This window comes from Fukomys damarensis, unplaced genomic scaffold (assembly GCF_012274545.1).
Source record: "Fukomys damarensis isolate Sample0158 unplaced genomic scaffold, DMR_v1.0_HiC HiC_scaffold_38, whole genome shotgun sequence".
In the NCBI taxonomy this organism is placed as follows: domain Eukaryota; kingdom Metazoa; phylum Chordata; class Mammalia; order Rodentia; family Bathyergidae; genus Fukomys; species Fukomys damarensis.
In genome coordinates this window covers 17819457-17837131 of record NW_022900950.1, presented here as the reverse complement: position 1 = coordinate 17837131, position 17675 = coordinate 17819457, and the positions used below count along the sequence as shown (strand labels likewise).

Below are 17675 nucleotides of genomic sequence, written 5' to 3'. Positions count from 1 at the left end.
TAATGGTTGATTAATACACATTTAAAAACTGGAAGAAGTACAGAGAAAAATACTCAAATGTGGCTTGCAGTAGTGTGTTATGAGCTATTCTATTCCCCTTCATTAGATCAGGAAAGCACAGATTGCCCCTAATCAGCATTTCTAGAGTGATCCTTAGAGCAGAGCAGCACTAAACACAGGTCTGGTGGGAAAACAGCCTTTCAGCTCCAAGGCTAAAATTGGGTTACTTACTGTCCAGGGAAACCTTTTGTCCTTGCTGACATCTGGGATATTAAGTGGTTCCATAGTATTTTTGACATACTGAGCATACATGTAATTGATTTTGTTTGCATCGCGTTCCCTGTGGAAACAACACATATGAGTTCCTTCTGTGCAATGAGAAAACACGAGCAAACAGACTTAAATAAATGATGAAAAAGAAACAACAGTGGTCTTAATTTATAGTGCAAAAATTTATCTTAGTTGGAAAACAGCTTTTTTTTTGTCCTTTAGTCCTGAGGATTGAATCCAGGGTCATGGCACTTAGCTATATCCCTTGCCTTTAAAAACAAACAAACAAACAAACAACCCTCCAAAAACCTTTTATTTTGAGATAGGGGCTCATTAAGTCATTTAGTTCCCCAGGCAAAGCAACTCTTGATCTTCCTGCCTCAGCCTCCCACATAGCTAGTATTGTAGGCATACAGCACCATGCAGCTTTAAATGCATGTGATGATTTACAGCTATGGTAGTTACTATAATTTAAATGTTAGACAAAATCTAACAATTTTCAAGTATCTAAAACAAAAATATCATTAGTAATCTTATTAGAGGTTAAGCATCTGTAACCTAAAAATGTATAATCTGAAAATATGAAAAGATCCCAAATCCAAAACTTTTGAACACTAACGTAAAGCCCCAAGCAGAAAATTTTACACCTCATCTTCTATGGGAGGTTCAGTTGAGACACAAGGAAGGTTAAAAGTATTGCATAAAATGACTTTCAGTCTCTATGTGTGAGATGTACATGAAACATAAATGAATTTTGGGTTCAGACATGAGTCCCATCCCCAAAATATCTCATTGTGTTTATGTAAATATTACAACATAAAACAAATAAAAAATCTACCACACTTCCAACCCCATGCATTTCAGATAAGGGCTAGTCAATCTGTTCCCCTGGAAATGTCATTTAATGTGAAATTCATGTGAATATCACTCCATTCTTATTTTCTCAGCAGATTACAGAATTACTAAAATCTAGTAGTAATCCTTTCTCAGTCACTTACTTTACGTATATCTACTCATTAAAACAACCCTGCACACATTCTGTGACCAAAGGAATTACAAAGCAGACCTAGAAAAATTTTACTAAACTCTTTTCTCTAGTGGAGTCTTTTTCCTTGTCTTGTCTTTTTCTTGTCTCCCTTTCCTTAACATATTCCCTATGGTTTAGTTTCATCTCTACATTCTTTTTCTTGCTTTGAGGTCTTTTATGACACTGTTTTTTAATAAAAATGGAGCACTACTCAGCCAGAAAGAGAATGAGAAAAAAAGAGTGAGAAAAAAAGAATGAGAAAATAGAGACATTTATAGCTAAATGGATGGACCTTGAGGCGGTACTCTTAAGTGAAATAAATAGGGTTTACACATGTAAATACCAAATAGTTTCTTTGGTATGAGAGACTGAAAGAATAAACTAGGATCGGGGTATTTGGCTCATTCATTCTGTTACCTGCCTTGTGAGCACAAGGGCCTGGGTTTGATTCCCGGTGACACACACACACACACACACACACACACACACACACACACACTGTATAATAGATAATGTGAAATAGGAAGGAAAGGTCCAAAGGCGAAGGGGAAGTGGAGCGTGGGGAAAAGGAAAGAACAGAAAGGAAAAAATATGAGAAAAGGGAAAAACAGAAACAAAGTCTTTGTAAATAGGAAGGGGTGGAGGGAGTGAAGGGAGAGCAAGGAAATGGGGAAAAATGATTAAGATATATCATGTAAAGATACAAATTCCCAACGATGAGTGTCATCATACTGTATGCATGCCTAAGGTGTACCAATAAACTTAATGAATTAAAAAAAAACTTATCTTCCTCGACTTTTTGAATGAACAATATTTTCTCCAGTTTTTCCAGTCTCCTGCTTACCAGACTGAGTACCAAGTATGATACAAGTATGATACTGATATGAGAGGGCACACTGTCAGATCTAGGAGGGGAAGCAGGTCAGAGCACATGTTTTCATCAGAAAACTCCCTATGTTCTCTGAGGGTGGGGATGAGTTTGGCAGACAGTCAGCTTATGGCAGCGGACTCCAAGAGAAAGGACGTGACCATCTTAACTGTGATATCACTAACTGAAGAAATAGGAAGGGCTTTTACCAGCAGATATTTACAAATGAGATCTATGACTCAGGAAAAATGTCCACTTGTTATGCCTTCTTGAAGTTCCAATGTTTTGTTTATCTTTTTTCCTTTGCACTGAACATATCTAAGCTACTTCCCGAGACAGTGGTTTTGTACTGTATTCTTGGGCACCACTGATACCGCAAAGATTTCTAAAGTGTGGGCCTCATTCCTGGCCAAGATATTTTAGTTCTCCCTTTCTCTGCTATTTATTTTAGCTTGAGTATAATTTGGTCAAACAGTACTAACCACTGGCCAGGATTATGTGTAAGTGGAAAACAATGTAAAGAAAATGACAGAATAATAGCATATGACTAAATGAAAATTAGACAGAATATTTCTGAAGAATACACTAATAACCTGTGAAGGCACACAAACTATCATGCATATTAGACCTAAGAACATATTCTCAGTGTCCTATGTCCTACGTACTACCTGGAAGATGTATAACATGAGATTATAAGTGCAGGTTTTAGATTAATAAAATGATATCCAAAACCACAAGTACCTCTTAAACAACAGACTAGGGGAAAGAAAATGAGAAGCTATAGTAAAGATAAAGAAAATAAAAACATGGCCACCACCAGAAAAAGGACTACTTTGGGGAAGTAAGATACCTTTGTATAAATCTCTTGAAAAGTGATAATAATAGTAATAACTGTTACTATTTTCATCCCCATCATTATGTTAAAGCAGGAGCCAGAAGAAACATACAATGTTGAAGCAACTCCTCAGAAAGCATAAATTCAGATTTATGCGAGTGGACAGAGAGAAGCAAAAGTACTAAAATTACTTATTAGTGAACAAATACCTGACTTCTTTTTTAATTACCTGAAAACTTTCCTGATGATTACTTCAGTGAAAAAAGCTTTTTAAATTTGAGAGATTCGACATGTTTATTTTTCCCTCTACAAGAAATGTTGGTAGTGTCCTCATTCCCATACTCCATAAACACAGCTTGCACGTCTGTTCCCTGAGAGGCCCTCTCAGCGTTACATGGGAGTAATGCAAGCTCACATACACCGGTCTGTAATTGTCATTGGGAGCTTTCAATTGAGGACAAAGCTGCGGCAGAATGAGGAACACAATGTCTCACTGCATGCACTGTCTGGGCAGAGCCTAGCGCAGAGGTGCCCGCTGTCCATCAAGAACTCTTCCCTTCTCCCCTTGTGTGGAAACAGAGCCATTGTGAACAAAGACTGACTGTACTGCTCAGCCTCCCCTATGGCTTACTGTCACCACAGGACTGAGTTCCAATAGGATGTAGGAGTGACAGTTCCTTACCTAGGAGACTGCTAACAGGCACACTCTGCCCACTGTTTCCCTTCTCCATTCCACCATTTCCAACACTGATATGATGGCTGGAGCTGCATCCTTGACCCTGAAGGGAAGGGCTTAGGACGAAAGGAGGGAAGCCCAAAAGTACCTGGGTCCCTGAAGCCCAGCAACGCAGCTGAAGCACTGGCCCAGAGCTGCCTCCCTCTGGGCTTTCACAGCAGAGAGTAACACTGCATTCTTGTTTAAGTTATTTTTATTCTAGGTTTGCATGATTCACAGTTAAATCCAGCTGGTAACAATGCAAATGCCACACATGTAGCGAAGATGGCCCACAGCACCCAATGGGATGGGTTAGGGAAGAGATGGCATTGCAAAAATGCATAACTGGCTGGCCGAGACTTAAAAAGGAAAGAAAAACATCAGGAATGAAGGGAGGGTGGAAAAAGCAGGCAGAAAAATAAAAGCAATATAAAACACATTGAAGTGGAAGAGTCCTATGCATATTTGGAAAACACTAAGCAGTTACAGATTGTGTCAGGAACAATAAAATGATGATTTCATGTTGAAAATGTTAGGCCAAGAAGGACTGGGAAAGATTTTGACAGTGCAATACAATGAATATCGATGTCATCTTTTAAATAACAGTAATATTGGAACTTTTTTTCATATATTCACTTGCTGCTCTTACTTCTTTGTCTGAGAAATGTCTATTCATTTCAGATGCCCATTTTTGAATCAGGTCTTTATATTTGGGGGGACTGATTGTTCTGAGTTCTTTATATATTCTAAATAAGAGTCCTTTGTGTGAAGAGCAGCTGGTAGAAATTTTTTTCCCACATTGTAGGTTGTCTTTTAGTTCTGTTGATGTTTTCTTTTGCAGTGCAGAAGATTTTAATAAGATGAGATCCCAGTTGTTGATTTTTTCTGCTAGTTCCCGTGCTACTGAGGATTTGTTCATAAAGCCTTTTCCTATGTCAATGTCTTCAAGAGTTCTGCCTAACTTATCTTCCAGCAAATTTAGTGACTCTTTTTTAATATTTAGATCTTTAATCCACTTGGATTTTACTTTAGTGCATGATGAAAGATAGGGGTCTAGTTTTAATCTTTGGCAAGTTGAAATCCAGTTTTTCCAAAACCACATCACTGGTCATTCGAGAGATGCAGATGAAAACAACACTGAGATTCCACCTCACTCCACAAAGAATGGCTGCTATCAAGAAATCAAACAATAACAAATGTTGGTGGGGTTGCGGGGAGAAAGGAACTCTTCTCCATTGTTGGTGGGAGTGCAGACTGGTGGGACCACTATGGAAATCAATATGGAGTTACCTCACAGAGCTGGGACTAGAGGTTCCATTTGACCCAGCCATCCCTCTGCTGGGTGTCTTTCCAAAAGAATTAAAGGAATCATACCACAGTGATATATGTTTATAGTGGCACTGTGCATAATAGCTAAAACTTGGAAATAGCCCATTTACCCATCAGTTGGAATCTGGATAAAGAAGATGTGGTTTTTCTATAAAATGGAATACTATTCAGCCATAAAGAATGAGATATTAGATTCATTCATAGGAAAATGGATACATATTGAGGATATACTCCTAAGTGAAATAAATAAGTCACACATGTGTAAATGCCAAATAGTTTCTCTGGTGTGAAAAACTATAATAGTACATAAAATTGAAATGATATAATTTACACAGTGAAATAGGAAGAAAGGGGCTAAAGGTGTAGGGAAAGTGGGAAGGGTAGGGAAAAGAAAAAAAAAAATGTGAGAATGAAAAAAATGGAAATAAAGTGTAAATGGGGGGGTGAAGGGAAGGAAGGGATAAGGAGAAAAAATGAGAACCAAGACCAGTCATGTAGAAGATCCCAATGATGAATGTAACCGTACTGTATACCTAAAATGTACCAACAAACTCAATGAGGAAAAAAATTTTTTTAAATTAAGAATAAATAAATAAATAACAGGAATATTCCAGAGGCTTTGAAGGTGTGGCCTCTCAGAGCTCCGACTACAGGAAGCGTAACTCACGGCACCGCTGCTTGCTGTGCTCTGGAACCCAGCAGCACATGTGACACGCCCCAGGCTGCTCCTGCACACACACGGAACACACCAGGAGTACCAAGGCAGTACCCAGGGCTCCATCGACAGGAAATTTTGCCTAAAGACCTCCCAAGAGCCTTGCCAAACTGTCCTTAGAACTCTCAGCCACCTGAGACCCTTTACACAACCTTTCCCCTAAACCTCTTTAGTCTGGGTCACAGTGTCATATAGGTCCGATGGCTCCCCCGGCTTCTCCTAGATGTTTCCTCCTTTGCTTTCACAGGGTCTTTCACCTGATAAATTTCTGTATATTTAAACCAGCCATGCCATCTGTTTCTTGGCAAATTTGGGCCAAGTTAGATATCTAAGTTTTCTGCATTCTGGCGGGTATCAATGATGTAAAATAAGAGTGAATGACTGGGAAGATAAGAATTAGGAAGAGGAAATTCAGAAAGAAGCATTGCTATGTTTTTTGTAATTCATGGGAATCATTTTAGGCCAAAGATTGTAAAATAATCAGAAACACAGAAATAGTAACTAACACTTAATGAGAAGTTTTCAGAAGCATTTTATGTGCATTAGGTTCATGCAGTCATTACTACAATTCTGTCCTTACAGATGAGGAAACTGAAGCTTCCAGAGGTTCAATAACTATACAAGATCTATAGCTAGTCAGTCGTGGTATTAAATTTAAATACAATCACTCTGATTTATGCTTAATGACCATTTTTTCCCAGTTTTCTTTTTTTGAGGAATTTCCATAGTGACATCCATACTAGTTGTAGCAATTTACTCTCCCATCAATAGTGGAGAAGGGTTCCTCTTGCCCAAACCCTCACCAGCATTTGGTATTGGTTGATTTCTTGCTATTAGCCATTATTTTTGGATTCAGATGGAATCTCACTGTTATTTTAATTTGCATTTCTCGAATGACTAATGATGTCGACCATATTTTTCACACTTATTTTCTATTTCTACTTCATCTGAGAAGTGTCTGTTCATTTCAGATGCCCATTTTTGGATTGGGTCTTTGGTTGATTTTTTTCAGTTCTTTATGTATTTTAGATATTAATCTTTTGCCTGTGGAACAGCTGGCAAAATTTTTTTCTCATTCTGTGGGTTTTCTCCTCACTATGTGGTTTCTTTTCCTGTGCAAAAGCTTTCTAATATGATAAGTGCTAAAAGATTAATTCTATTTACCTGTCACTTTATGATTATGATGTGCTAAGAATGTGTTTTTATAAAGAGCATGAAGTTAATTAGTATGGAATTATACCACTCAATAGCTATGTCTCCAAATAAAGAGCTAATAAAAAGTGTACAAGGTTCGTATTCACTTCTTCCTTCTAACTGGCTGCCACTCTGAACTGCAGCACAGAAACTAAAACACCCTGCCACCCAGAAATGCGCTTTCCTTTGGAATTCCTAGGACCTCAACCCCAGAATGTACTGTGCTTCTTCCCACTAATAATATGATGCTAGTAAAGGTGTACAATATTACCTTGAATATTTTAAATTTTATGCTTAACAGCTCAAATTATGGTTAATATATTACTTTAAGTTATAAACAATAATTAGGCTTGGTTGGAAAAATCTCAAGAATGATTTCCAACTCATAAATAGCTGCCTAAAAAGAATAATGTACTAACTACTGACACGAAAACACCCAGCATCTTATCTTGAAAAGTGTTTGGTTATAAGAATTGGAGAGTGTTAAATTTAATTCATAATCAGTTTTAGAAATATAATAGTCTATTAATGAATAGGTATCAATATCTGTTTATTCCATTTTCAAAACGCTGAGGTTACTAAACACTGGTTCTGGTTCACTTTTCACAAAATTAGCCTGTCATATAAATATTAAATTAAATTTTAACAAAATAATATCACATGACAATGAGGTCTTTTACTGTACCAGTAGAATAAAGTCTAATTTAAAAATATTTAGCTGGCATACTCCATTAACAAAGTGAATTTTATTACTGTAAAATCAGTAAATTTAGTCTCTTTTAAGGCAATCATACTAAGCTAATTATCTTTTATAAAAATTCTTTATACTAAGACTGTCTTGAAATACTTAAAATATTGTAAATGGAAAAATAACCTTCACTGGACTTACAAAGAAAGAACTACTGTCATTACTAGACAATATTCTAGTGACAATGTTTTTCTTGCAGGGAGTACAGGGGATCGAACTCAGGACCTTGCGTTTGCGAGTCAGGCACTGTGCCACTGAGCCAAATCCCCGACCCTTAGTGACAATAAGTTTTTATTTTAACATACACACTTAACAAGCTAAGGATTTTAAGTTTCTGGAGTCAGTAGTTTCAGAAAAAAAAAAAATCATATAGTGAGATTTTATTTTTGTTTTTTTGAAAATGTACATTTAACCAGTAGAGGTCACTATTACACCAGGTCTCTGGGTCTGTTCCGCTATCACTAAAAATTATACCTGACTGAATTTATAATAAAAATAAAAGTGCCAATGTAGAAAATACAATTAGTTATGCGACTGCTGCATAAATATGCAAAGGTAAATCTGGATGATTAATCACTGTATACTTTTAATAAGCACCATCATGCAATTTTCCAATTGTAAAATGGAGATAAATGTATATAGATACATATTTACATATTTTGTATGTTTGCAACATTTTATATGCATATTTATATGTAACATAAAATCCCAAAAGTAAAATATTCAAATACTGCATTTACATATTTTGTCTAGAAATGTTCCAAAATTATGTTTTAAAAATGCAACACAGATACCATCATCAAATCAAGATAATCTATTTTGCTTCTCCTAAGAAGAAGAAACATCACAACTGAGCTTAGCAGTACTCACGAGGAATAGCCTCAACACCAGGACATGCACATAGTTCCACACATTCAAAAAAGCTTCACTACTACGTAAAACAATGTCAAATATGCCAGAACACGCATGACTTGCAAGGAATGGGAGTGGAGATGGGTTACAGCCTTCAGCTCATTACCAGCAAGGCCAACAGGGAAATAGGCCAGCTACTCAGTTGTGACCATGGGAACCGCAAACATCTGGGTAGCAGAAAGATCTCTGGAAAGAGAGACCATGGGGCATCTGCCTTGACTCTGCACCTCATACCCAAGTCAGCAGTCAGATCTATCTTCTGAGTCCACAGAATTCCTCCAACTTACATCCCACTCCTTTATTAATTAAAAAATCATTTTAATGTGTGAAAAGGTCCTTCATTTACTGTTAAAATAGTGGTTTAGAGGGCTGGGGATTTAGCTCAGCGGTTCAGTGGCCTGCCTTGCAAGCGCAAGGACCCGAGTTCAATCCCTGGTACCAAAAAAAAAAAAAAAAATAGTGGTCTAGGAATAATCAATAACCAGGTTCGATTTAAATACACACACTTAGACTAACAACTTTAACTCACTGAGGTCAATACTTTCTCCATCCTTCTTAGGATGGGAAGTATGAGAGAAGATAGGAGGGATGATGAAAGGAAAGGGCACAGACAGAGGGCAAGGACAGAAGACACTTTCCACAGCCCCCACGGAGATCTTCGGGCCCAATCTTACTTAAGAGTCTCAGGACAAAACCAGCCTGTGCACTGAAGTATTATGCTCTTGCGGCTGTAAACTCAGCAGTTATAAGTTATATAATGTAGAGATGAGTTTCCTTTTATTCTATGTCTTATTTTTTACTACAAACGTTTTCTTCTTTTTTTTAAGTGAACTATTTGAATATACAGAAATTGTACAAGAAACCTGAAAGTAAAGTGAACATATTCCTCCTGGATTCAACATTTAAAATTTTTGAGATTTAGCTCAGTGGTTCCACCACCTGCCTCACAAGTGCAAGGACCCAAGTTCAATCCTCAGTACCAAAAAAAAAAAAAAAAGAGAGATCCCAATAAGAATATTTTCCTACTGATGCCACTATCTTCTTAATTCCAAAGAAACATAAAGAAATTCCCTGTTATGGGCTAGTATCTGGTCCATATTAAAATTTTCAATTGTGTCCACAAAAAATGCTTTTAATAACTCTCGTTGTTTTGAACTACTGTAATCTCAATAAAGTTCAAGTATTGCATTTGTTTTTTATTTCTTCAAGAACATTAGTCTTTACCTAGTTTATTCAGAGGTATTGACAGTTTACATAAACCAGGAAACTTATCTGAGAGAATATTCTATAGATGTTCACAGAGGTTATTTTTAAAGCACCATCAACAAGGAGCTTAGTTAATTGAAGACTATATTAATTGTTATAACTCTGACTGCATTAAGTCTACTCAGGTGAAAAAATTTGGAACTGTAACACCATGTAATACCAAGTTAAAAGCCATGGAGAAGGCTTTTAGATTTAGTAGTAATAATCAGGGGTAAAATAGTTTTTGATACACACACACAAATAATATGACATTATGCCCAAGAATTCCTGATACTTTATCTTTCCAGATTTACATTCCTTAGCACTTAAATTGCTTAACATCCACTTTCACTTATCAAACAATGCTAACTATTTGCTAAGAGGGGAAAAAAAGAAATATGAGTAATAGCATTTGGTATTTTAAATCTATTCCAAGAGTAGCATGTACAAAATTGTGACAATATCATCTGTATCCCCCATCATATAAATATATTAGATCACTTATGAGTAAGAATTATCAGCAAAATGAACACAAATTTTAAAATAACCAAAACAATGGAAAATAACTAAATGACAACAGAGATATAACATGCTTTAGTGACAGTGGGAACAAATACTTTATGATCAGGCTCATAAGCTTCCTTTTACTATTAGGTAAATTCTAATGGCTAATTCCAAATCAGAACAAATTTTGACCTATTTGTGAATTATTTCATACAGTGAATGGTGTTACAATTTGTGTAGAGCTAGGTATAATATTATTTACAGAAACATTTTTTGGGGGGGTACCGGGGATTGAACTCGGGTCCTTGCGCTTGCAAGGCAGGCCACCGAACTGCTGAGCTAAACCCCCGCCCCCTTTTTTTTTGTACTGAGTATCGAACTCGGGCCCTTGTGCTTGCAAGGCAGGCAGCAGAACCACTGAGCCAAATCCCTGGCCCTTAGGTATAATATTATTGTGAGCAAGTTCACTTAAGATCCACAAGTACTATATTCCAATTTTGTTTATAGAAGAGTTTGCTCAAAAATCGATGAAATTTCCAGTAATAGTCTGTGTCTGTTTATGATGAGTGTTAACTTGACTACATTATGGAGACTCGCAGAGAGGTGACTGCATTGTGAGGGCACTGACCTCATGGATGGGTGCACCCACTGGCGATTGCATACTGATTGGGCTATTAGGAAGAAGGACCTACGTGGAGGAAATGGGTTATGGGGCACGACCTTGGAGTCTATATCAGGTCCCTGGCCCCTCCTCTCCAGCACTCTTCCTCTACTCTGACTCTTGACTGCCATGGCTTGAGCAGCTTTCTTGCACCATGCCCTCCTCACATGCCATTTCTGCCTTAGAGATGGCTGACCAAGAACTGAAACCTCTGAGACATGGGCCAAAATAAACCTTTTCTCCCGTTAGTTGTATGTGTCAGTACTTGTCCCAGCAACAGAAGAGTAACTAATACAGATCAATTGTGCAAATGAAAAAATATAATTGAAATATAGTGCTTGTGGATCTTAAAACTAGTTCATAACAATACTATACTGAGCCCTACACACATTGTAATGCTATTCACTGTATGAAATAATTCTCAGGTGAATCAATGTAGTGGAAAAACTACTAACATCAAATAAAGTATTCTGACAACTAAAATTATTTGTGTGGGGGGAGAAACATAGCCTATCACTTATGTCTTACATCAAACTAGGAATGAAATAACAATCTGGCCAGGATAATATACCTATGATAAAGACAAATAGAGAATAGGTTAACTTACCTTGTTAAAGTATCAGATGCTTTTTCTAATTCTTCACACTCCATGTGAAACACACTAGAAAAAGAATCCTAAAAACAAAGTGACAACAGAGATTGAAGTTTGATAAGGTAATGAAAGCCATACACGTGCGCAGTGCAATTCACTAAAGGCATCAATTCTTGTAATATATTTATACTTACTCCCAACTGAAGTAATCCCAGTATTCATCAATAGCATCCTCAAAGTCCCATTATTAATAGCTTTGTTCATATTATTTCTGATTTTAACTTGCAAGAAGGCTTGAGTGCCCTTTCATTTGTTTGTTTTTTTCCATTGGGTGTTAGTGCATACACTAATTTCAAAATTTCTGCATGCTTGCTTTAAATTCTCAAGTTTGGGCTTTTAATCATACATTGATGAATGCTATCAAATCCCAGGAATCGAATCCTTTCTTAATGAGAAGTACCACTCAGTAATATTTTATGAGACAATTAAAATAATGATGAAGTCTTTAATAACATAGTAATATTTTTGAAATTACTTTAAGAAGGAAAACACCTATTTGCATCAATGCTATATCTACAACTGAATAAAGAAGAACTGGAAAGAAACAAAGAAAATGACAGCACAACTGGTGAAGGGAAGAAGCTAAGTATACTTTCAGAGGCTTACATTTTTTTATTTTTGATAATGTTGAATATTTTAACTCTAAATAACTGTAATGTCATTATAGTAATGGCACTGTAATAACTGTAATGAGCATCAAGTCATCTCTTTTCTTTTCTAAACCCAGCAACTTAAAATGTCAAAAAGCAAGCAGAATATGTTTATAGGAACATTGTTGAATTGTAGTTCAAAACATCACTGATCCAAGTCAGTTCACTACCATGATAGGGGCTAACTGGGAGAAGCTTGCCCTGAATGTTAATTAAAGTGATATTTAAGTTGTTTTAAATGGAAATGCTTCGTGTATAACTTTCAAAAATTAAATTCTAAAGAGCAGGTCACAGAGCAAAAATGGTAAACTGACATATTGCAGTAATGAATTCTGACCTGAACTTTAAAAAGCTAGCAGGTATCTTGTAATCACCTCTACACTAAGGATTTTATAACTGATTGAAAATAGGAAATAGTATCTAAGAAAATGCTGAGTATCTTTTTTAAGCACAGGGCATTCTCATTTGATATCCTATTAATAAGAATTTTTTATTAATCAACCCATTCAACCTGACATATACATTCATACAAAATGATTCAGATGATAATGGATCCTACAGGCTTAATATCTAAACACATGTAAAAGTTTTAATAAAGATTATCAAATACATTTTATTATTGAATTTCCCCTAACCACATCAATTCCAATATTATACCTGGATTCAAACTGATCTACACACAAGTGGTAGTGTCCCTTTCTTTCCTAGCAGCTTACCAATGCAAAGCCTAGTCTCAGACTAATGGAAAAAAGTAAACCACCACATCAAAAAGCAGTATTCTAGAAGCAGCAATTCATAGGTTGAGATCTGACTCAGGAAACTCAAGGCAGATGGCCTGTCGGTAAGCAAGCAGTTCTCTGGAGCCCCATCTCTCTCTACACACCAGGAGGCGTTTCTTCACATTACACATCAATGGACTGAAACCAGCCAATTATACATTAGAGGTTTTCCATTGTTGGTAAAGGATATTGCACTCACAAGTACCTTGAATATCAGCCTCTACTGGGCTTCAGCTTCTGGTTCTAAATAATTTGTGGTAAAAACAAAGGATTATATCCAACCCATTCCATAGTGGGTGTCTAACTGTTCACAGCAACTCCAGCACCACCACTCCTGACTGTGTGAAGTTAGCACTATGCAGTGACAATGCATTTCTCCTTCCAGACAGTGGAGTCACTGACAAGCAGCTCACAGATGTTTCTTCTCACCAGACCTGCTTAGTTTTAGGGACACGGGCGAAAGCCAGCACGAAAAGCATCTCCACTCTCACCACCAGCTCCATTTAAGGAGAACAGCCCATACTCTGATCTACTTTAAATATTCTTATACAGGTGCTTTCGAGAGAGGGTTCTGAGGCTAAAATAAAGCTTTGAAGCTGTGCTTTCAGAAAAGTAAGATTCTGTCTTTCTAAAAATGAAAAAGCCATACTCTGTACTCACGGAGCAGTCTTCATCCACTATGAAAATGGTGCATTTCTGCACCTGCATAAATGAAATAATAGTGGCAGCTATTTTCTTCAGAATTACTTCCAATGATTGTTGTTCTTCAAAAATTAAACTAGCAAGGTCCAGCAGCACCTAGACAAGGAAGATGAACAGCTAATTACTCTGAAGTTATTTGTAATTAATAAAGCAAAATAAAGATTTTCAAGGGTTATGCTGTTCATATAATCTAGAAAGTTATGATCAAGTCTCAACTCAAGTATTAAACTTGTTTCTGCTTACTAACGAAACTCCCTAATGATTGTGAGGTTTAGTACAATGGTTAAAATCACAGGCTTTGAAGTCAGATTAATGAGTCATTAATTCTGACTTCCCTTCCTGCTAGGTTTGTGACTGATGGTCAGTTTTGTGAGAACAGTGAGTTTTGAATAATTTAACATTTATAAAGCACTATGAAAAATATCTGATACATTATATACAGTTACTGCTATTGATCCAAATTTATGAGATCAACATTAATTAACTTTATGAATATTTAAGACTAAGAAATAAACTTTATTCAAGGTAAAGTTTAAGAGTTCCCTTTGTGTCTTCTGAAATGCCTCTTTCCCCTGAAAGCCAGAGAATTTCTTCTGATCTCACAAAGAATTTATGTAATGGGAGAAAGATGATCAGAAAACAATCAGATGAAACGTGGAAGGGAAATTGTTCAAGAAAAAAAGAACTGAATTGAGAAAAAGCAGAATATTGAAAGTTTTGATCAAAGGTTATGGGAGCAAAGAATATAGAGAACCAGGTGATGAGAATGCGGTGTTGAGAAGGATCCTCAGAGCCCGTATGATTTTGAAGCAATTTGTTCTGTGATAGATGCAGGAGGGAAGTGACATGGTCATATTTGTGTTTGTAAACATGAGGACTGGGTAAAGGTGGCAAGAATGGAACAGAAGATTTAGAAGATCCTGCAACTAGAGGCAATTGAAAGTCCAATATCTTGTTAGCATGAGTTCTAAAAAAATGAAGAGAAAAAAAAAGAAAAGAAAAAGAAAGAATGACAAAGGAATTGCACAGAACTAATGGGGTCACTTAAGTCTCCAGGCTCAAAGTGCTGACCTGACATGCAGGTACCAGCAGGATGACTGAAAAAGTCACCTTATGAAATGAAGTTCTGAAAACAAAGCTAAATACTTCAAAAGTTTCTGAACAGAAATCCATAGTTTACAATATACAAAATATGTATTATGCATAACTTGAAAGTATATTATGCATTATATATTTACATATAGTAGATAACTAACAAAATAGTTACAACAACTCAAGAATTGGAATAACATGGATGCTCATTACATCTGTAGGAAAATGGAGACATGCTGAAAACATGATGTTAAGTGACACACAAGCTCAAATACTGTATAGTTTCTTTCACTTGAGTAATTTGAAAGTACAAATAAAGAGTAAAATAAAAGAGTGATTAAAAAACTGGGAAGACAGATCTTTTGCAAATGGGAAGAGGACCAAGAGTCCAGATGTGGGGGAGGGAAAAGGAGACACAAAAATATTTAAGATGCATCATGTATGTGTACCAATGACACTCAATGAATGTAATCTTTATATGTCATAAACATGAAATAATAATATAATAATGAAATGTGGAAAGGGGACCCAGAGAGGAAGAGAGAGAGGTCAGTGGGGGCGTGGAAGGGGAATAAAAGGAATCAATATACTGAATGTTCTGTACACATACCCACTCCAGAAGATGAATGTGAATATTATGTACTGCAAATATGTATGAATAAAAATTTAAAAAGAAACAAAATAAATATTATAAAAACTGGAGAAAGATTTTTAAAATTGGAGGCAAAGTGGTAGGAGGGTAAAATAGATATTTTCATACCTGCAAGGATTCAGAAAGTTTACCTTGCTAATTAAAACTCATTCATTCTCATCCTCCCCACTTAGCTGATATCTAGATGTCCCCTCAAAGAATCATGCAGTCATAAGTACAACTTTTACTAGATGACTGGATCTAGAGTGTGTGATGCAGGGATCAAGAATGTGATGGTAGGATTGGCTCATGCGCAATGCTAAAATAATAGTGCCCCAACCTGGGTGTAAGTGCTACCAGCCTAAGGCCAGGTAACCTGAATAGAATATAAGGAACAGTGAAAGGGCTGCTGTGGTTGCTGCTTGCTGCTTCACTACTTCACTGCTTTGCTGCCTTCTGCCCATCATGAACTGTTTCTCCTCTGCAGTGCCCCTCTGTCATGTCCCCATGCTTTGTAGCCAACCAACTATGAACTGAAACTTTTACAAACTGTGTGACATAATTCATTTGTCCTCTTTTAACTTTGGGTGTCAGATATTTTGTCACAGCAATAAGAAAAGTAACTAAGACACACGCTTCATGTCTGTCCTTCCCTTCCTTACTTTTTCACTCCTTCCCTTCTTCCTTTTTCTTCTTTCTTTTTTTCACAGTACTGGGGAACTGAACCCAGAGTCTTTGAATTGAACTACATGCCTAATTCTTTCTTATTTTTTACAGACAGGCTCTCACTAAGACACTAAGTTGCCCAGGCTTGGCTTTACTTTGCAATCCTCCTAACTCAGCCTCCCAGAGTTCTGAGGTTACAAGCATGCACCACCATACCTGATTTCCTAGTATTGTTTTCCATAATATTTAATTAAGAATGTGTTGGAACAAAAGACAGGAGGAACTGAGCAAGAAAAATTTATAAGGATTAAAAAAAAATAAAAGCATCTTTCTAAGAACGAAGTGAAGGAAAGTTTTCTGATGACTTCGTGCAGCAGACATGAGTAGAAGAGCTTAGCTGGAAGAACACAGGTAGAGAACTCCAATTTGACATCTCCAGGAGAAGAACACAAGAAAAGTCCTAATATCAGGGACTCTTTGGGGAGGGAAAAACACAAAAAACATAAGGCTACACAAGAGCAAACAGTTCTAGTGGGAAAAAGGAAAAATAAAAGTCACAATAAAGGTAACTAGTATTTATATAGTCATAGTAAAAAGAGACACATTATTTTAAATTGCAACTTTAGAATTAAGATAGACAAAGCTTAAGAACAATTCATCTTGGTGGTTGTAGAACAATATATATGCTATCTGTGTGGGCAAAACAGAAGAAATCCAATGGCAAAAGCAGAGCTATGATGTGGTAGTTGGGAAAGACATAAAGAGAAAGACAGGGATGCTAAAGTGAAAAGTAAAGTCTCCAGTTGCCAAAGCAAGAACTAAAAAACATTATTCATGCAGTAACCTTGAACAATTATTTAATGAAGCTGGTAGGGTTAGGGTAATGGAAAGTAAAGAATGATAAAGGACAAGTACTTACCTTTCAAGTCAAGGACTATTATCTAACAGTGCTAAAGCAACCAAGCATGAAGAATAGAAAACAGAAGTAGCTATAAATATTAGAAGACACTGCTAACACATTTAGAAATGGAGACTGTATGATTTTTCTTCATGCGCTGCCATTGGATTAAAAATTGAAAATATTTTAACAAAGGATGCCTATTCTCTCCTTTTAGTACTATACTTACCTGATTTCTCTTGTTCTCCAGCAGTGAAGTTTCATAGAGTTGAGCATTGTGAAGAACAATACCACAAAATGCCAAATAAGCAGCAAAGTCCTAGAAAACAGAAATGACAGAAAGCCAAATAAAAATCATAAAATTGTCTACTAATGTTGGGTGAAACATAAAAGGCACTAAAAATATATACTGTTGAAGTAAACATTAAAAGCTGAAAGTGTAGACATTTGCTTGCATAAAACTGATGCAAACCTCTCAAATTAAAGTGCTTCAAGTTTTTCTTTTTTGTGGAGTAGTACTCCCTTGTGTATAAATACATTTTCTTGATCCCCTCATCTGTTGCTGAACATATATATATATAT

The 17675-nt window shown here is 36.4% G+C and overlaps 1 protein-coding gene across 3 annotated transcripts in view; it reads right to left on the bottom strand.

Moving 5' to 3' along the window:
- Window positions 1-17675, bottom strand: part of Pde5a (phosphodiesterase 5A) — a 118604-nt gene that overhangs the window by 51839 nt on the left and 49090 nt on the right. For all 3 annotated transcript variants that reach the window (XM_010610820.3, XM_010610836.3, XM_010610828.3), the window contains exons 5-8: window positions 17323-17412; window positions 13765-13902; window positions 11631-11698; window positions 232-340 (exon numbers count right to left, since the gene is read on the bottom strand). In XM_010610820.3, the coding sequence (XP_010609122.1) occupies window positions 232-340; window positions 11631-11698; window positions 13765-13902; window positions 17323-17412 (405 nt within the window). The remainder of the gene's footprint in view (window positions 1-231; window positions 341-11630; window positions 11699-13764; window positions 13903-17322; window positions 17413-17675) is intronic.